The sequence below is a fragment of the Balearica regulorum genome, chromosome 10, assembly GCF_011004875.1.
Source record: "Balearica regulorum gibbericeps isolate bBalReg1 chromosome 10, bBalReg1.pri, whole genome shotgun sequence".
In the NCBI taxonomy this organism is placed as follows: Eukaryota; Metazoa; Chordata; class Aves; order Gruiformes; family Gruidae; genus Balearica; species Balearica regulorum.
In genome coordinates, this window is record NC_046193.1 from 2674744 (window position 1) to 2697435 (window position 22692).

A 22692-nucleotide genomic window follows, 5' to 3' on the forward strand; every position below is an offset into this window, starting at 1 on the left:
CTAAAGCAGTTGTTAGTAACTCTGCTTGTATAGAACTGATCACAGTGTTGATGTGTTACAAAGCAATTAGTAGGGTTCAGCAACTTTCTATCTCTTACTGATTAAAGGTCGTCTGGTCCTACAAGAGATCATATGAAGGAAATTTTGGGCTTACACAGAGCTTTTGTTAATATTAAAGAGACAGTGTGTGTGATGTCAACTGCATGGTCTGATTTAGGTGTGAAGGGGATTTTGGGACAAAATGGCTTGTCTCCTTTTCCCTGTGTCTCCCTCAATACTCTTGAAGATCCCTGGCAAAGCTTTCCATGTTTCCAAGCCAAGAACATCAGCAGATATTCAATGGTGTAAAGAATGGAGCAAAGCTAGATGCTGCACTATTACAGTGAATTTAGATAAGCTGAATCCACACAGCCAGTGATAATTTTCCCTCACTCTTTGAAATTCCAATGACAAAACAACTGAGTTTAAGTACCAAAGCTTCTTATTACAGTAGCATCTATTCGTAGAATTCAAGGGTGAAAAGCAGTGAAAAGACTTATTTACTTCCCTAGTTTCAGAAATCTAGCTCAAATAAAAGAACCATAATTCTAATGCAACCTGAATTATATCTCCTATTTATTCAGTGCTTTTCTCTAAAAAAAAAGCCAAAAAACAAAAAAACCCCACCAAAACAAAACAACAACAAAAACCACATGCATGCTAGCACTGCAACCAGAGTGCATGTATATTCTTATAAGTGATACAGAAATGCAACATGGAATTCATGGAGCGTCTGGAAAATTCACAGTCTCTAAGCAACAATATTTGAGTATGACTTGTTTTTAATATGTTGTGCAAATTATGGTCAGAAACTTCTAAAAAGAGCCACATTAGAATGAAACACAAATCTTTGAGCGTTCTAGTTAACGTGTGAGATTTTTTTTTAAAGTACAAATGACTATGTATCTATCTATACAAACATATATATACACGTATATGTATAAATACACAAGTATAAAAATTAACATTCAGATTAAGTCATTTAGTTACCTGTTCCACCTTTATGTCGTATTCTCCATGGACCTTTTTTCCACGAAAAGCCTTGGCCCTGCAGGAAAGAAGGGAGAGAGAAAGATCAAGGATATATGTATCTGTAGATCAGTAGCTACATAAACCTTCCTGTATGGCCTTCAGCATCTTGAAAATACACATATATACGAATGGAATCTACCTACTACACATACACAAATTCTCTCTCCTTTGACATCCTTGTATCCTTAACATCCCATCACACAGTATTTTGGTGATAAAAAGCACACATAATGTGATTTTCAGCATTAAAGAGTATACTAAAGTAAACTGAAATACATATTTCACACTTAGTTATAATATAAAATGATTATACCACTATAAAGATGCAATCCTGCTCTCATTAGTCAACAATGCCAGCAGAAATTCATTTCAATGTGAACAACATTTGAACAACCACTCATGTTAATCCTTATCCACTTAGTTTATTTAGAAAAATTGGTTCATTAGAAACACTATGCTTAGAAACTTTATATTGTTTTCAAAGAAAACATGAGAGGTACTGGAGACTGTTGTCACCAAATCTGCAAATGCCTGATTTACTGACCAGTTTTGCTTTTTCTAGACTATAACTTGAGACAATGTAATGAATCTGAAGGAGAGTTTATATGCAAGCAAAAATCTGCTGTACAATCAAAAAACAGACCACCACAGAATATCTTCTTAGGTGTTAAAAAAAAAAATTAACTTTGTCCATGTTCAAAATACTATTGTATTAAACTAAATCTACCTCATAGTGAAAGTAATGTATATACTACATATTAAAACAATTCATTATTGCTTTTGGAAAATCCTTTTCCCACTGAGGTCCAGAAGAGTTTCACCATTGGTTTCAGTAGTGGAAGAACCAATCTTCATAATAATCAACTGAAAACACTGCCTTGGCAACACATTTTTCTCAAGGATATCTTAGGTAATGTGGATAATGGATGGTAGAAAGCAAAGAAAGTGTTTATACTGAAACTGCATAATAAAATATCACCCAACAATTAATTCTGTACAAATATGCAACTGGTAAGAAGATAACAATGAAGAAAGCATTTGCATTACTGGTTTATACTGTTTTCTTGTAACAAATACTTATGAAGTTTGAAATCTATTGTTTTATTATGGGAGGTACATACTCAGGATAATGTTATCAAATATTTTTGCCAATAACAAAAGTAGAAGTTAAATATACTGTATCACAAGTCTAGCAAAGAAATACTATTCATCATTTATTTTTCTTTCCAAATTTGTTCTGAAATTCCACGTAAGTATGAAAATTCTCTTGAAAACTTTGAGGATGTCTGGACACAGCTCATAGTGCTGTTTATGTTGAGGCATCAGCTGGACCATGTTAATCTAGAAGGTGCAGAAAAACCAAGGACACCTGAATTACCCTGGGAGATGTCTACAAGAGCCACAGAGCAGAGAGGAAGGTCTCATGTTCAAAGATAACACCACAACTGCCGCAGGAGAAAAGCAACCAATTCATAACAACAGACAGCTTACAAGCCTCTCCGGAAAACTAAGGTTTATCACTTTGAAGAATATTTAAAACTCCAGTTCTGATCGCCATGAATTTAACAGTAATGTTATTGTTGAATTTTACTGGGAACAGGCTGAGCTCCTAGATTTTATTTCCGATGCAGAAACAGGTATGGTAAATGCATTATTGGACGTCACATAACGCAAATTTAATTTAAATAGAATTATGTTGGCTACATAACACAATAAATGTTACAGTGAGGCTGCCTCTTGAAGACTGAAAAATAAGCTTAGAGTAATACTCAGTTTCTTCAAAGCTGAACGGTAACTTGAACTTAAAAGAGTAAACCTCCACAATGCTCACCCTAACAAATATCAGCAACTGATGACTGCTGAGAGAAAATGAAAACAGGAAACCACAAAGAGCCAAAGAGGGGCTCTTCACCGCTAAGCCCATTGCACATATCGGAATGTGCTCAAAATGTTAGCTAAGGGGAGATGCTGTTCCTTTAAATTCAGTCTTTCTACTTAAACATCACTTAGATGAGGCAACCTTTAAACAACTAAACTCTGGCATGATTCACATTTCAACAAATGACTTCAGCTTCGAAAATAAACAGTAAGTACTCAAGCAATCTGAGGCTTGAAAACAAATGTGACATTTAAAGAGACTTAATTTCAAAGTAGTTTTAACTAACAACTTGTATAAAAATGTGTAATATTCAGTAATACTCTCCAAATGTTGAGCCATAAACTGCAAAAATTTATCTTGATATCTCTAAAAAATAATTTACAGCAAGTCATGACTCAGCCATTTCAGAACAAACACTAAGAAATTCTTAGCATGAGTTTGCTGTGAAATAGAAACTAGCTTTCACATTACTTACTGTACTTAAAAAATATAGTCATGCCCTGCTTGAATTATTCCTATTGGCAATATGAGAAATGTGCAATCCCATCATAAAGGCATTTATTACATACATAATTTTTTTTTTTTTTTTTTTTTTTACTGAGGGGGATGGGGAACAAAATTCTTTGGTGTTACTGATTTACAGAATTTCACTGAATTGTAGTTTGAAATTCTTGTTACACCTTACTACTCTTTAGTACTAAGCACAGAATACCTGTGTATCAACCCTCCGAGCACCTCCGTAGAAAAGAATTCATGCTTTCAAGGTCAGGATCTCTAGACAAGGCATTTGAGAAGAGTGTGCGGTTAGCTGTCAGCATGAACAAAGTTAACAAAACAAATTTGGCTGTACACTGTTGATGATTTCTTGCACTGTATGTAGGGAAGAGAAGGAAAGCAAGCTGAAACACTGTGTAAACAGTTGTTTCCAAAGCATAGATGTAGAGGAAATAGACAGCTGCTAATATGAATGCCACCACTGGACTTATGAGCATGACCTCTTATAGTCAGAACCTTTTCAAGATATGTGACATATTTATGCATTTCTTGCTTCACAATTCATTTTCTGGATAAAAATCTTGCACATTTAAACTATAGAATACACAGTTGCCATAGATGCAGCCTAATACAAACTTATACTACTTCGTTATCTTTGGCAAGGACAACGGATGAAGTAGTAATCACAACAAGTGTTTCAATATATAAAAAAGACCTGAAACGTTTCCCTCAAACTACATAGCATCTACATACATTTCTACAGTATCTTACTATGCCATGAAACCAATGTGGTTTCATTTCATATAAATGAACAAAGCATTAAAACTGGTGCTACTTTCAACTGGCAGCAAAATCAACAGGAAAATAATTTGCTAACATGCAACCGGTTTATACAGCTTCAATTTGCATTTTTTACCACCACAATGATGAGCTTATCAGCAACAGTCTTTAATGAAGTCATAAGCATGCATCTAGCCCTGCAAACCACTGCTCACGTGTGCAAGTCTCTTATTTTCACAGCACTGCATACCCTAAACCGCTGCAATTTGCACTTGTCGATTTAGTGCAGCACTTGTAGTCCAATTTCCGTACAGGTAACATATTGTGCACAGGAATCAGTTCCGTTTGAACACTGATTTCTGGGCATGTCTGCACAGTGAACTGGGAACTAATTACTGAGCCTATCCATAAGAAGACTGCATGCTCAAAAATAATTATAGCATCAGTTTACTACAACAGGACAAAAGTTTGTTCCTCGTTTAGAACAGTAGCACCCTCTAGAGTACAAAACTGCCGACAGTTATAAACAGCTAGCATAATTCAAACAAGGTAACGTGCACATACACATACACACACAGTAGTCTCAAATAACCAGTTCACTGGAATTACCATACGCATGTAAAGATTTTGGCACAGCCAGCCAGACTTCCACAAACTCAAAGCCTGGTACACTAGCCTCAGTGACAGAATAGGGAATGCTGAAGAGAAAGCAAACCCAGTCTTCAAGTTCAAATCTGGTTAGAAATAACTAATAATTTAATTAAACTAAAAAAAAAAAAAAGAAAAAGAAAAAAGAGGACAAAAAAAAAAAAAGAAAAAGGGGGGGGGGAAATAGATTTCGTCTCAAAGTTTTTGTACCAGAAAAACTATGGTTTGTATGTGCTGCTGTACTTTCATGCTGAATTAGGAATAGTCAATCTACCTGCAGCAGTCAGTATTTTCTATTAATTTAATGGCAATATGACTGTGTCCAAGATGTCATCAGCATCCCATGCGCATCGCTAGGTGATCCAGTAACACAGAGTGGTAAACAATATGGAACACTGGCATAATACATTTGGTAAACTCATCAACTGTCCCATGAAAAAGCATTGAAGAATCTAATAAATTATATTATGAGAATTAACATTTCAGTGATAGAGTCTAGACTCATTCCAAGTACATGGTTTTTAAGACAACAGTTTTGTAAATATGTATTTTTTCAATATGAAATCAAAAGAATCTGCCAAGGAAATAATGGCTTAAAAACACGATCGCATATCATGAAGCTGCAATAAAGGATCATTTAAAGAAGTAAGATTGTTACTTCTTCCATATGCTGAGGACCTTTTAGGCTGTTATGCAGACTTTTGTAAATATATGAAAATCATAAGAAACATCAAAAGTAAGCATATAAGATTTGCATAGTATTTTCATTCTATGTGACCTGATCCACAACCTACTGAAACCAGTGGGAATCTCAATCAACACCAATGGGCTCTGCAACTCTCTGACAGTACCAATGTTTGCTACACTGACTTCCAGCCAACCAGCCTAGCTAACAGAAGTCATCGTTTGGAACTGCTATGATGATGCTATCATGACTAAACAGAAGACGTTATTAAGAATACCGTCAACATGCTGGTTTACAGACTTCCTTTTATTCACTTGTTCCACATTTCTGCAACAACAGACTGATAATCTCTTATGAAAAAATAGAATCATAGAATGGTTTGGGTTGGAAGGGACCTTAAAGATCATCTAGTTCCAACCCCCCTGCTGCGGGCAGGGACACCCTCCACTAGCCCAGGTTGCCCAAAGCCCCATCCAACCTGGCCTTGAACACTGCCAGGGACAGGGCCTCACCACCCTCACAGGGAATTTCTTCCCTATATCTAATCTAAATCGACCCTCTTTTAGCTTAAACCCATCACTCATTCTCCTATGATAAACAGTCCCTCTCCAGCTTTCCTGTAGCCCTTTCAGGGACTGGAAGGTGCAGTAAGGTCTCGCTGGAGCCTTCTCTTCTCCAGGCTGAACAACCCCAACTCTCTCAGCCTGTCTCCATAGCAGAGGTGCTCCAGCCCTCTGAGCATCTTGGTGGCCTCCTCTGGACCCGCTCCAACAGCTCTGTCTTTTTTAAGATAAAATACCCTATTTAAAACCTGACTCTTAAAGACCTTGATACTCTTAAATATGTTACTGAGATTCTGCAAAGACCCATTTGGATTTAAAACATGTTCTTTTTTTCTTCTGCACTGTGAAGTTATACTTTTGGCACTTGACCCAAGAGTATTTCACTCTCACGTAAAACAGTTATGTTTTCTCAAGCTATTACTTCATCCAGAAATTGTCTTAAAAGAAGCAGACCATCACTACAAAACAAGTGACAGAACATTTCAATTGCTGACTTTTAGTTCCAGTAATGCTCCCTGTTGAGTTGGATTTCATTAGATTAATGGTAATCTCCATTACGAGCAGCCTGTAAATTTGAACAGCAGCACATTTTATCGGCTCTGAAATAGCATGGCTTACATCAACAGGTTCCATACCTCACACTTGTATCAGGATGGTTAAGTTTTGCTATTAATCACTCAGTCTGATGAAATGTCATATTCAATGGAAGCACTGTAATGGCAAGGAGGCACAGATTGCTCTTTCCAGTTATTCACTGTGTGATCTGACAATTCACAGAAACCCTAAGTGAAACTTGATTAATTTCATAAAAACTTTTTTTCCCCCAGTATAACAGGCAGGACACAATCAATGCAGTTCTTCATTCTACATCATAGCCTAGCCTTTTGAAGGGGAAAATATACTGTTCATATAAAAAAAAAAAAGTGCTAGTTTCTGCCAATAAGGTAACATATAAACAATTACATTGTACCCTATTACTTAATCTATTGAGGTCACAATAGAAATGATTTCTGAACATCATCTTCTGCGCCTAATGGCACAACAATGGGCATTTTTTATTTTTAAATATCATATTGTTTCCACCAGTACATGTCTCAGTCTTCAGTGCATATCTTTACCTAAAATCCCTGTCTCGACTACTCCTATGCTCCTCTTGTCAATTGTAATATATGGAGGAGAATTACTAGGAACAAAACCAAGCACTTCCAGTCCTAGTGTATCCATCAGCACATGATGGAGTCATCCCAGATGGCAAAACACTGGAACCTATCAGATGGTTAATTCTATCAAGCTACAGGATTTCTTCATGGCTGATCTGCCCAGTTTTATTGAGGACCATAAAGCACAGCTATCTGAGCAGCTCAAACTTAACAGGGTAGTAGAAAACATCTGTAGAAAACAAGTCCTCCTCTGGTACAGTGCTCTCCTTCCCTGAATTCTGTAACTTTGAGCAGGGACTTTGTTAAACACATGTTTAAACACCAGAGCTCCTGCACGCAGCCTTTCCTCTGCAGAGGCATCGAACCGTTACACCCTTCCTCATTCCCTTCACCAGTGATGGCTAAATCATAAAAGAGCCGAGAGTAAACACTTTTCAGTGGAGGATTTTCCTGCTCAGACAGTAGAGATGCTGCCCAAAGAGATTCAGATCTAAAAGCATATTAAAAAAGAATGCACAAACAATCTAGAAATAAAGAATGCAAGTTTATTAAGCAGCAATTATTGCGTTTCCCTTTCTGTGCTGCACATCCCCCTTGTTAGAAAGGGTTGGTTTTTTTCAGAACAGCTTTTTATGTGGCACCTTCAGAGGCTTCCACAACCTCTTTTTTTTTTTCTCTTATTACGAGCCTTTTCTAACAAATTATCCTATTCCTTGGCATACATCAGAATGTTATCTTCTTTACTCTGATTATTTAAACAAAACAGAGCCATTTTATTCTTTCACAGGACAGATCTTCCAGCCCAAGAACCACGTTTGTTGCTTTCATCAGGAGCCCTTGTATTTGTCACTCTGTTCTGTGCCTGAATACGGTGTTTTCACTAGACATCCAATCAAGAAGAAAATGCCTCCTACTCTTGATTCTCTCATATGAGCTTAAATTTTCTGGGTCTTTGGAACAGCACACTTTACTGAAAATGCCTAATTTTCTGCCCATTCAAGCTGAAACAAATACTCTTTCATGACCAAATGCTAGTCTGTCTTTCTGGTAATGTCTCAAAATCCCACACCTCCCATTATGTAATATTTACCATTAGCCCATTACTTCTGTGCAAGATTTATAGTCATGATGTAATTTCTGTGGCCTTTTTTTTGTAAATTAGATGACAAATGAAAGTAATTTTAAACATTCATTCCCCCATCACTAGAAAACCTCATATGTGATGCAACATCATATAACCTTTTCCAAATCTGTTAGACTCATTAGAACAACCACTACACTTTCCCATGGTTAGGTTCATAAAAAATATTTTGTACTCATGAGATGAACAGAGAGTTCTAACTTTTATGCAGGAAAACATCACTAGTCAAATTACAAAATATTACTGTTCTAAATACTGATGAAGGTTTTAACGGTTCTTAGTGCTGTAAAAGTCAAACTGCATATTCTGTATCAGTTGCTATAAGATCCTTAATCTTATCTACTTAACCTTATCTATACGCAACCATATTGCAGGCTAAAGTGACAAAGTTAAATTCATCATTTCCAAGTCTCCCTACCAACTAAGTCATCTGTTCTTTCCAACGCCACATTCTGTCAACAACAAAGATAAAGTAGTTAATGAGCAATTCTACCATTTAGAAAGTAAGGCACTCAAAATTATCTGAATGAGTGGCAAAAATGTCACACAATGCAGCCATTGGTGGTTAGTTTATGACAGAAAAAAGCAAACCATCTAGAAATAGCATCTAGAGATATTTTAGTTTGGTTTCTTCCTATTCAGGTAAAGAAGATAAAGTGAGCCTAAAATACTTTACACTAACAGAAGGTAATTTCTGACAACATCTGAAATGCCACAAAAACCAGCATGGAGTGAAAAAAATCCTTGAGAATGAATCCACATTATTGATGAACTCTTCAGCAGAAATTTATCTGCCTTTTAATTTTTCTATTTATACATGCCTCTAAGCAAGATGTGTGATTGTGAGGTGAGAAAATTTGAATCATTTATGCCTGGAGACATTACAAGGTGATATTTCATATATAACATGTCGGGATATCACATTGTTTGAATTGTCACCTTTGAGGATCCTCCACTAATATAGAAGTTGTATCTTAAAAACCTCTCCAGCTAGTTCCCCTCTGTGCTTGTCCCATAGCTGAGATTCGGAACAAACTAGTTGACATGAGGTAAGAAAGAGGGGGAAGCATGCAAGTCGTGTATGTGGGAGAGAGTGTGCACGCCTTTCAGCCACAGTTCGTAGCTAAACCAGATTAAGTACAACATGAAACCTTCAGTCTTAATGTCAAATGTTAAATCTTCAGCCCCACACAGGGACAAGACCCAGGGGAAATACGGGGTAATGAGAGAAGAAAGGATTGCACAAGTGCTAGAACATCTTATTAGAGAGATACATACATATATACACACAAACAAAACCACACTCAATCAAAAGGGTGGCCTTTGCAAAGAATTGCAGTGATGATACAGGCAAGTCTGAGTATTTTCTTCCCACCTGGACCCCCACAAGCATTTCACGCCCTTGCAGCAACACTTCTGTGGCCCTACCAATACATGAGGTACAATACATTTAAATGAGCAAAGGATAAAAAGATTTTTCACCGATCAGCAATTGCTTTGATCTTTGGCTTAGAGATCCTTTCACCTCCATCACATAGATCTGGAGTCTCTTCCAATTCTATCACTAGCTTCATGTTACAGGGATACTAGAGGCTCCATTTGTATCAAGATCCCAAATAATTGGTATGAAACAGTCTTCGATGTTTCAACTAATTTTTTTCATGCAACTGAAACTTCTGCTTTTATGCTTATACTTAAGACAGTCATGTACTGCCCTGTTTCTCTGAGCAGACCAATGAGAAAACCTAGCCTTCATAGCTCTACTTAACTTGGTTTAGCACCTTCATAGATGCTTTCATAGAAAGAGTATATGGCTTTTGCTGCCCTCTTCTGTAGAAAGAAATGTATATCAGACTGGCTAAAAAATTGTTTCCAATCACAGATAAACACAACTTTACGGTCATGTTCCTGGCTTTACTGGCTTTAAGTTAGCTGTGCTAGTACCAATCCCTCTTTGAAAGAGCAGCAGGGGCCAGGTAGCAGCAGTCACATGCAGGAGCTGTCTGAAAACAGTGGAAATGCTTCATTATCACAGAGTGAGGTGTATGCTTGTGCTGAATGATGGATGTTATGCATGACGTGTAGCATGAACCTAACTTTGTAAATAGTTTTAGATCAACTAGAAAAAGCATATTAACAGCAATAGTACAAACAGCCTCTATGTATTTAATGCAGTGTTAGCAAAAACCCACAAGGAAATTAATCACTGACATCAATGTGGATTAAATGAATAGCAATTCCTAATGCCGTCTACACTCCTTTCCCATTTTCAGTTGAATTAATCAATACTATTAATTCCAGAAGGCTGCCATGAAAAAACAATTCCTTTAAGATACTCAAGTTACAATAACCATCAGAAATGCATCATATTGATAATTCTCAGTACAAATGGATACCAAGAAAATAGAAAATACTTTTGCCAGTATCACTTTTCCACTGGGTTTTTTTGGTTTGTTGGCATAAAATGTGGTTTAAAACAAACAAACCAACCCCCGTGTTCAGCAGGTGTAGCAGATTACCATTTTGCCACTTCCAGGGTACCTCCATATATTGCCTCTCTGGTCATATTTTCAGACATGCTGGTACTTTTATCCTAACAAATCACCACTACACATTTTTTCAAACAGGATACTACATTAGTGAAGACTGAAAATATAGTACTTGTTTATTAACTGCTACGAAACGTGCATGAATGGGTTCTTCTGAAAATATGGCAAGGAATATATTTTAGCAATAGTCGGAACAAACTAGTCGACATGAGGTAAGAAAGAAGCAATACTTTCACTAAAAGGAATAGTCTCTTCTGCTCAGAATTAAGCTTTCCAAGTACATTATAAAACTAAACTAACCACCTTGTATTTTAATATTATATTTAAAAGTATAAATCACATATAATATTGTCTGTACTTAAAATATTCATGTTTGGTTTATTAATTATAGTATACTCTAAAAAGTTAAATAACTAAGAGCCCGTGTTCCTGAGGATTTTCAGCTTGCTACTACAGATTAAAGAACAATAGAATTTTCCAGTACTTCTGAAGTTAGTGAATTGTATTTTTCTCTACAGTAAACTGGCACCACAACTAATACACTAGACTGGGAGCATTCTCCACCCCTTCCCCAGGAGAGGCTGACCTTGTGAATAGGGGCTTTAAAAATTCTTACATGGGAACAGTCCATAAAACTAAAAGTCAGGTAAAGTCTATTGGGATCTGTAACACAAAGCATACTCAAGGACGTTGTGACAAAGGGGAAGCCATTAAAGATGAGAAATGTGACCAGGATACCTGACAATAACTTTTAGCGAAGTAGTGCCTGACAGGTTTGGATTTTTGTAGGCAGCTGTGCAAACACTTTATTTGCTTATAGTGCATCTAATTAGAAGCTAAATAAATAAATAAATTAAAATCTCCATGAGTGATACATTCATTTTGGCAGAACTATGTGTTACAGTAATACAAAAATCTCACAATTGCTCACACCCTCATTATTTGTAAAGCAAAAGCCATCGAGTTTTTAGTGCTTAATGAACACCAGAATCAAATGAGTCCCACACTGTTCCAAGCATTTGCTGTGCAGCTGCACGGGCTACTCCGCTCAAAGTCTGCATTAGACTCAGGTCACATTCAGCTCTAGATATGGAGCAATATGCAATTGTATACTGTACCTCAAATTTGGGATTTTGAAATTCAACAGCGTGCTGATCTTTTGAGCAGAACTTTCCTGATGAGGCCGTGTTGCAAGCTCCCCAGCAGTCCACAGCCCTAGCTGACTGGCAGTACCTCCCAGATGTGAGGAGCAGAGGCAACTGCTGAACATGGAGTGGTATTCCAACATCTCTTCCCCTTCCCAGAGGAGCATTATCATTGTTAATTTTTTTTTTCACAACTAAATACTGTCAAATGTAATTATGAGATCCACTGTCAAACAACGGTAGTGTAACAGACATGAAACAAGATGCAAACAGTAGTCTCTTTTGACATACATTAAAGCACAGCAACAGCTGTAATAATTTCATAATTGAACCATTGACATCTATGGGATTAATTCCCCCAGTGCCTACAGGAGTGAGAACAGGACCTGTTCTCTTTTGCACACAATAGCAAAGCCTGTTCCAAAATCTCAAGATATTTGAGTAGATCATCTCTCTAGGAGCTGTACTGTGGAAAGATCGCTTTAAATTTAGTTGGCGACAAATAGCATGTTAGTTAAGGATGCCCAAGAGATGACCTGAATCCAGCCCTACGTCTCTTTGTGGGCTACACCCACCCACTTCGGTCCCTAATGGGAAGTGGCTAGCTTATGGTACTAGTCACCTCTCCACTAATGGATCCTTGGGCAACCACAAGTCTGCAGTCCATGGCACTGATTCATTTGGATGGGAGTTGTTAGAGAAAAAGACAGGAGTACTTTTCCCATGAAGATACTGCCATTTGGCAAAGATCAGAATAGCAGGCATGTGCAAGCCCTTGTTACGTAAGATCCAAAATCTGCAGCTAGTTACTGGTAAATATTTTTGCTAGTGAATTTATGACTCTGGGCAAGGATGATCTGCCTGGTGAGTAAACAAAACATGAACAAATAACAGCATTCAAAGTAAGAATATTTTTTTGATTATTCTACAGTCAGTCCTGTTGGGACAAAAATTCAGGATGTGTTGAAAACCTTTCAGACTCAGAGACCCAGGATACCCATACTGTAAGTTTAACTTGCTTAAGAGAGAAAGGCTGCTACACTCATTCTAGTTTGCTACTGCACAACACAAATTAGTCCGCAGTTATATCAGTGATGGCTTTGAGACAAGTCTCGTATCAAACTCCCACATAGTGGCATACTGCCAGTTTCTTCTAAAAGTCCTCCTTTTTTTCAGTTGTGAACTAGGAAAAAAACCCAGAACAAACCAAAATGAGCAAGTAATCCCTAAATTCCTAATGTAACAATCAAAAGAAAAGTTACCTGGATTTGCAGACATGGCTATTAATTTTTTTAAAGCAAATCAGCAAAATATTTCTGACTAGTCTTGAAGTCAGTATTTTCTATCTTTGGTCCTGTGTACACCACTTCAGAGGTTCATTCTTATCCCCAGTAGGTTTTATCACTTTATTTGCTGTACCAATATCTATTTTCTATAGCAATCAGCAACAAACCTGATGACCATTATGGTCAGTAACTTCACGTTAAGCTTCTGTAGTCTGAGTTTCTCCATTCTCATGAACTGCTTGCCATATTCTATTGTCCAGCAGGTAATTCAAAAGAAATTCATTGTGTTGAGTTACAGACAGAAACCTATGTATTTATTTTCTTGTAAAGACTTCTTACTAGAAGATCCCATTTTTTGATATTATACTGTCATAACATTCACTAACGGTGTGTAGTAAATAAGGACAGATTCTTTCATCAAAATTTAAGGGCAACCAAACCCAACCTCAAGAAGGACTGTCATAATTACAGGTGTTTCTTCTAAAAGCATTTCAAATTCTGTCCATTCAATCAGGATTACTTAAGATAAAAATTCTACTTCTCTTCATGTTATTTTGTATCTTGAGCAGTTCCATTAAACTTCATTAGGATGCCCACTTTCACTACTTTGCTGGAAAAGGAAAGCAAACCAAACCACGATTAATGTCTATAACGTCTGTGTTCATGCAATAACGAATCTCTGGATGGGAAATGGAACTTCTGCAGAAGTGCCAGCTTTTCCAAACCCACAGCAGGCTCACACCTACATTTTGGTCAGGCACTGCCATCTGCTGGGCAGAACCCCCAGAAAAAACAAAACTTCAGAGGAAATAAAATTTTTTTAGTTTGGAGTACATAACAATTTGTCCACCAGAAAGTATTAATTTAAAAATAATGGTGATTGAATTTTAAACTGAAATATTAATTGTTGTAAATAAAGTTTGAGCAACTATAAGCAATTTGAACAGTAATTTCCAACTATTTACTATTCCTACCTATTGTGTATTAGAACACAATATTCTACAAAATTTCTGAGGGAAAAGAAACAGCTGAAGCATTTTCTCAGTTGTATCTTAAATTAAAATAAAACAAATGAACCTATCACAACCCAAGGTATAGTGCAGCTTTTCACAAATTAAAAAGATACATGGGTACAGTGCTGACAATGGCCAAAAGCCCCCACTGACATTTGCTTTTACCTTCTATCTCAGTTTGAGAGATTGAAAAATTAAAAATTAAAATACAAAATTAAAAAAAGGCGTAATTACTTACTAAGAAGAGTAACAGCTAGGTTAGATTCCCTAAAGTTCTATTTCTCTCAGCGCTGAAAATCTCATGCATAAAGTTGTGCCAGGTGTGGAAAAAGGGAAGACGGTAGGCTACACCTACAGCTTGAGACCTTGTTAGCCTGTGGTCCTTGTTACTAAATGTAACACCCCTGTGCCTCTTCTGGCCGGTACACAGCTATCGGATCACGCTGGCCATCTGACAGCTAGGGTTAGAGAGAAAGAAGAGTTGCAATCTTGTGCTCATAAATTAATACAAGATAGGTCTAGATGTCAAAAATTGTGAGACAAAGAAAAATGGAAAATTCTCAGTATCAGTTTATGATTTTTTTTTTCATCATTCATCTGGAAGAAAGAACAGTACACACAGTTCCTTTTAGTCCAGCTTATCATTAGGTATCTATACAAATAATAAAGAATTAAGCAAAACTACCCAATTTTCATACTTCATAAGAGACTAAATCCGTCTTTCCTATCAAAGTGAGGACTGGCTTAGTGACTGCACATCCACATCTTGACAACAACCCTAGGTGACAGAAAGGACACTCAGAGGAAACTGGCACTGTTGATGGCTGAACCCTCCACCTTCCCTTACTAACTTCACTTAAACTATCACTTCATTCTTAGCACAGACTCCTTGCAGGACAGTGAATCCCAAAGCAATTCAGAACTCTGTTTTAAATATATTGGCTCAGAAAGGCACAAATTGAGGTGAGCAGCTCTGTCCAATGCAGTGTCATTTCCTTGGTAAGCCCAACAGAAAACAGAAGATCATTACTGTACGTTCAAACATATGCAAGTCCCAGTTAGAAAAATACCTTGAAAACCCTTCACAATCATGTCACAAATCAGACTGTATTTTGCACTTTGCTGCTGCTGAAGTAAATATATTGGCTCAGAAAGGCACAAATTGAGGTGAGCAGCTCTGTCCAATGCAGTGTCATTTCCTTGGTAAGCCCAACAGAAAACAGAAGATCATTACTGTACGTTCAAACATATGCAAGTCCCAGTTAGAAAAATACCTTGAAAACCCTTCACAATCATGTCACAAATCAGACTGTATTTTGCACTTTGCTGCTGCTGAAGCAGCTAATTGGTAGGGCTTAATATTGCCCTTTCTCTCAAAGATGTTCCAGAGTCTTTAATGACACTTGCAACGTGCCCCAGCACTTCCAGAAGCAAAGAGCCTACTGCGATAGAATTAATACTTCAGGCTGAGCCACAGCGTGCTCATCTCCCAGAACACATTTCACATGCCTCCTCACTAACAAACACTACCTCTGCTTATGAAAACACAAGCCAAAGAGCTGCCATTTCAATAACCAAAGTAGGCAAAAGAACAGAAATATTGACTAGCAGAGCCTTGCTATGCATCTATTCCAAGGAATCTCAAAATCTCAAAAAAAACATGAATTACTGTGTCATTCTCATCAGCACAAACGAGCAACAGACCAACACCATTCCAGATAACACAGCAAGACTGAGAAGCCTGCCTCCTGACCTCTACATCTTCACTTCCAAGTTGGAAATGAGTGCTTCACAGCAAACAAAGGGAAGTATTTATGAAGCAACAGAAACAGCAAATACGAATCTTTATGAATTACTGCTTTTTTAAAATCACAATTTTCAAAGGTAGTGGCCGAGTCTTAAAACAATTCATCCTTTTCATACATCACCGTATTCTGAGCATCCTTTCTGGATCTGACAGCTTGAAGAAAGTAGTTCTTCTAAGGGCTTAATTGAAAACCACAATATTATGATACTTTGATTAATTCTCAGTTCTAATAAGAGACAATATCAAACACATCACTTGATTTAGATTTTACTGAGTCTTTTTTTTTGTACTATCCCCCTATAAAAGGTATTACAGCTTCTTGTCTCATCCCTGGATTCACACCTTCTTACTCCTTTTCCCTTCTTCCCACCCCCCCACCCACACATACTTCAGACTTGAGCGCTTGAACACTTCTCAATCACAATGTTTATACAAAGTTTATATTTCATTATCACACATATCTTTTTTCTCTTTCTGTAGGCAGGCTATAGTTCTCAATTTTCTGCAAGAGGATCTGAAATTTTTTATCCTATTTCTCTGGGATGGAGTAGTCCTGGCAACCAAGTTTAAGTAGACTCCAAGGATTAGTAGTTTCTTAAGGTAAAATTTCTCACTCAAATCCTGCAATATGCTCCTTTCTGAGTATAGGCAGAAAACCCATTACCCTGAACAGATGGGAGAGAGTCTGTGGGAAGACAAAATCTGTTACAGCAAAAACTTAGAATAAATAAATAATAAAAATATCTGAGTCACAGGCCTGATAAAATCACAAGATTGGCTTAAGAGATCCCTCAATTTTAAGAGAAACATATATTTTAAGGGAAATAGTACACAATTCTTTTTATTTGCTATATGTTTTTGATTCCCTTCAAAAGAAGTGTAAGCTTATTTATTTGAAAGGAGAGCTGAGATTCCTTCTTGATTCCAAAAGCTGTAACCTTAATTTAAAAAAAAAAAAAAAAAAAAAAAAGATGCTCACAAGAAAATTCTGAGTGTTCACAATGTTAGGACAGTTAGTAAACTGCGTTGGTTCCTCTGAAGGTGTGGAAAAGCAATTGTCAGACCGTCTTGGCTGTAACTTGAACAGCTGTTATGCCATGACTACTGTTCAGCTCTAATTAAATCTCAGTGCGATCTCATTTGAGAACAGTAAGGACACAAATCAGGCCCAAAGAACGTACCATTACACTAACTGTATAAGCTTCCTCTATGATACAGGAATGTTTGTTTTTAACCTTCAAACTTGCTGAAACATGTAGTTTTTATTGACAAAAACTTCTCTGATTAATTTGAAATTGTCACGGCTTGAAAAAGAAGACAAGACATGAGATTCACAAAACCAGAAAAAAGATAAAAAATTACCATTATTCTTCTTTTAACTGGTATCTTCTTTTTCCCAGCACAGTGCTCTAGGATCTTTTAGAATGATTTCCTGACACTGGTACGAAAGACTTGAGTCTCCTAATGACAAAATCAGGTACTTCATACAAAAGTTGTACCCTTGTTCTTATACTTTCACCCCTTCGCTAGCTAGTGAAGCATTTTTTTATGACATGAAATACAGACTAAACCAACATTTCCTATATGCTTTCTGCTGTCTTCCTAGTCACTTAAAACAATGCAGTATATCAGTATAGTCACTAACAGCTACTTTTCCAGTTTTCTTTCGTCTCCCCTCTCAGGTTCTACTTTCTTTCTGCTCCCCTTTTTTTTTTTCCAAGTAGTTTCAGGGGTTTACTGCTTTCATACTCCTCATGTGGTCAGCAAAGTACTTTATGTCAAATAAAAAAATTGTGCCAATAATTTCGTAATAGTTTTGTGCAGTTTCAACTTGCAGTACTTCTGTTTCATGTTAAATTAGCTATTTTGACAACAGATGTCTAACCTAAAACTGAAGTGGTGGGTGTATGTCTGTGTATGCCTATATATATTATATATGTATACAAATACACATGTGCATACGTGTGTTTAGAGGTCTGCAAAAAGACAGCATGTCACATTTCCTTTACTTTGTAAAACCCTGGCTTTCTTTTAAAGAGTGCAAGTACTTTACCAGAGTCAAGAATCACTAATTATGTGGTATTTTGCAAACCATCACCAGGATGACAGAAGGTAAATTAACACAGTGAAACCTCCATTAACAACCATTCCATCATCTGTTGCTTAACCTCCTAATAGAGGCATAGGAAAAATATGCTCAATAACTAGGCTTTCTTTTTCTTTAAACCCACTATGCCAGTGATTTATAGATTTCTGGACAAAGCTTAATTGTATTTTTCCCAAGCTACACATTTCCAATGAAATTCATCCCAGAATGCACAGGCACACACTACCATGCAGTCAGTGACAATTTGTTGAACTACCCACACCAATATGATATGGAAGCCCATGATGGTCATAGTGACAGGCATGAAGACAAGGATGCAGAAGGTAATCCATAGTAAACTGAGAAGGAATGAGTTTGTGAGGATAGTACCAGCACAGCAACAGGGACTGTTCCTCAAATCAACCCACCGATGACTTTATATCGACCCTTCCTCAAAGAAATGGGATGAAGAAGGGAGACGGTGCTGGGTAAGTGGACTTGAAAGAAGAGGTGCAAGAAGCCAGAGGACCAGTGCAGAGAGACAGAACAGTTTCACAACCTCTTAAAGCTGACTTGAGCCCAGCGCTGTCAATCAACCATCTTTCTTGAGCCTCCTGTGGCCACAGCTGCACATTGCCACCCCAGCCTAGCAATCATGTCACGACAGGGTAAAGCCCATGAGGAGAGTGACTGGTCTCAACACTCGTGATCATTCTTGCTTTCCCAAGAACATTTGTCCTGGAAGTGCAACAGCAGGAAGGCAGAGACAAGGGAGAATGGCCTCTTAGCTTTAAATGACAGCAATGGTACGTGACCTTAAAGCAGCACACAAATCGATCCACAAAATCCAACTTTGTGCAGTTTGTAATTCTCAACAAATAGCACAGTTCTTTAGGGCTACATCTTGTTAATAATTCCTTATAATTTTTTAATATATATTTATACACAAAAAATCTTTATATAATTTTTATATATTTATTTTATATTTTTATATATTAAAATTCATTTTATATATGTTATGCCAATAAAAGTTTAATTTTATATATATCATATATTATATACATGATATACAGTTTTAACTTTTTGAAAAAAGAAACCAAAAGAAAATTATTTCGTTAGCCTGCAATATAAAAGATCAGTATGGCAAATGGGTGTAATGGCTTTAACAAGCGCCTTCTTTTAATAAGAATTTAATTATATTAACCAAACTCCAGAAGAACATTTCTTGGAGTAAAATTTGTGCTAGTCCAGTAAAGTCCAATACTCCCCATGGAGTCTGACTCACCAACTCTCTTAAGATCTTTATCATCTGAATTAATACAGGTTCTCAATGTCTAGTCAGTTATTCCAGTGTTGTGATATGAGACTAAAATGAAACTGTGGAAAACTCAATAGATTTCATTGGAAGAAGGACAGAATAACAACACCGCATTTTTTTAATGTCATAGGGTAAGAAGGCTAAAGACTAATTCTGAATTATCAGTAGCATTATCACCATCTAAAGTTTGGCAGTATGAAATCCCGAATACCATTATAAAGACCCCTTTAAATAAATCTCAGCTATCAGCTGAATACAGATGAGGACAAAGGTTGTACTCTTCTTCATTTGCAGTGAGGTTCAGATCTGCCAGCACACACGATAAAATTTTCTAATAAGCTAAAAAAAGAAAAAAGGAGGAGAAATAGCTTTAAGAAGCTCATGGAATCAACTGAGCTCGCTGCCTCTTCAAGAAATTTCCAAGCAAGTCAATCCGTAGGCCAGATAAAAAAATACAATTACATAACCTATCTTAACATGATATATATGTTCCTTACTCTGAAAAGTATCAGACTACAAAAGACATATGCTAATGTTTTCTTATTTAATTTTAAGCATTTAAACATACTATAAATTCATAGGTTAAAACTAGAAAAAGTGGGAGAATCATTTTCAAAAAAACCAGGTCAATTAATAGAACAAATAAAGAACCTAAAATCACAGTTTTACAGGCACAGGGGAACAAGATGACGATGCCGGTAAGAAAACTGAAAGAATAATTCCCTAACATACAGTCCTAGGTAAAGCAATTTGTTTTCCTTTACAGATATTTCTACTAAAAAGAATGGCATTACTTCAAAAAGGATTTCTCAGATGATTTAAAAAAAAAATAAAAAAATCAATGCCAGGTTTTGATTATGTAAAATACTAAACCAAAATTATTCTATTCTCATTTCAACCCATGACTCACTGCAAAAGTTAGTACCATGTGCCTGAGTCACTTGCACACTACTCGTGCCTCAAAGGAGGACGCATAACTCAGCGATAACTGACTCATAATTTAACATAGCAATAGTAGATCACTATTACCCTGTTCCAACAAGCATTTAAGTAGATACATACAGAATAATTTATGGCAGCTCATGAGTATGTCTTTTCTGACAAATGTTCATGTCCCATTAATTTGAATGGAACGCTTCTATGTATTATTCCGAACAACAAGACAGATAGTTCCCATTACACCAAAAGAGTTCACACCACAAAACCTTTTCAGAGGGCAAGGCAACTGTGTCACATGGACCACCAGCACAATTAGTTTCAATACTGGTAACCTTCATTAGAGGAAGATTTTGTATTTCAGCTGAAGTCAAAAAGCTCTCAGGATAAGAGATGTGAATATTTCCATCTACAAGAAAAATGTGGGAGCACTGAAGGAATTACTCATTTTTGCCCACTGTATCTTTTATCTGTGCAATTTGCTTAGCTAGTTTGGTAAGAGAAATGTATGAACACCTGCATATCACGGGCCAGCTTGTGCCTGGCAGATTTAACACACGAGAGAATTTCAACCACCAAAAAACCCTGTCTGCCCGGCAAAAAGACTGTTCTTTACCTCAAAATATATTCTATGCCACTTCCAAATAACTGGAAAATCATTAACACAACTGATATGTATGCCATAAGAAAGACATGTCCGAATGCTCAAGATGATCTGGGCAGAATGCTAAATGAAAATCCAGTACCAAACTGGATATAGATAGTTTATATATGGACCCATTAGTGCTCTTAGCAGACTTCCCAGTTACTGACATGGGGTTTGAAAATATTAAATCTCAACAGTGTATTTATTACTAACACCATAATTAGATGAGAATCTAATTTACAATAGATGAGAACAGGAAAGAAAAAGTATTATACTTGATGAATATTTTGGGAAAAAATAATTTTTCAAATAAAAATAAGAAAATGAAAACACATTTGGCTTCATGTGCCTTCATTCTCAGAGCTCACCTATTTTAAAGCTTCATATATTCCAATAAAGTAGTAGTTTTTCAGGGACTTCATTACTTCTGAATGCTTAGGATTGGCTATACTGCTGGCTTGCCAGCATTCTGGCACGCATAAACTAATCTAGACAAAAATGAATACCTACATTTTTCATTACTATCATTACTCTAAGGAGACTGTTCTTATCGTCACAAGAATAGAGAAGAAGGAATTGCCACAGCAAATAGGCCACTTCTTGCTATGTTTTCCTCTACCAAAATTTATATTATGGCTTCAAAGACAAACTCGTTTTAGAGATTCCACAGCTGAAGGCAAATCAACAGATGTCTGCTCCTCCCCACACACAGTCACTAAAAATCTGCTGCCTTTCTTATCTGCCTACATATGGCTTCCAGCCTTTATCAGTGAAAAAGAAAAACCCTGTCCCAAAGAGCACGCATCCGTTTGTATATTACTCTACCCTAACGAGTAGTAGACAGGGAGCTATTTATTCCTCCTCCATCCCATGTAACTACAAGATGCTATTCTTGACTGCCACTCTTATTTTATATTGTTCATACTGTGTGGGACAAGGCTCGTTCTTTTCTTAATGCTGCGCTCACTACAAAACAAAATCAGCCATAATTTACTCCTTGCAAATTGCAAGCATGCTTCAGACACCAACTGGCTTGAAAACTAGAATATGAAGTGAGTATTTAGCTATAATTTATCATTCTTTTGTAATGCTAGCAATGCAACACATCATCTTCTAAATTTCATCATCCTTTGCCTGAATTTTACATCCTCTTTCACAAATACACCAATGTCTTTAGTGTGCTTGAAAGTATGAAGAAATCTCCCAAATATGCTTGACATGAAAATTATCAGTAACAAAATCTCCTCTGGTCTATAGAATTTACACAGTAAGACATGCATAACAATGTAAAAGCTTGTGAAATCCACTCAATTATGAGGGTCTCCTTGCTTTAGATAAGTCCTTCTGCATGTGATTTAATGCTTATGGCCTTTGCTAAATTTGACAGTTTTAATTAGAAACAAGCCAGTACAGGTGGCACTGTACGAAAGCCTGCAGAGAAAAAAAAACTCAAAGGAATTAAAAACACAGAGAAAAGTGTGGGT

The 22692-nt window shown here is 36.7% G+C and overlaps 1 protein-coding gene across 1 annotated transcript in view; it reads right to left on the bottom strand.

The window, feature by feature from the left end:
* Positions 1–22692, bottom strand: part of SYN2 (synapsin II) — a 188873-nt gene that overhangs the window by 112452 nt on the left and 53729 nt on the right. The window contains exon 2 of the mRNA XM_075762742.1: positions 1030–1087. Within this exon, the coding sequence (XP_075618857.1) occupies positions 1030–1087 (58 nt within the window). The remainder of the gene's footprint in view (positions 1–1029; positions 1088–22692) is intronic.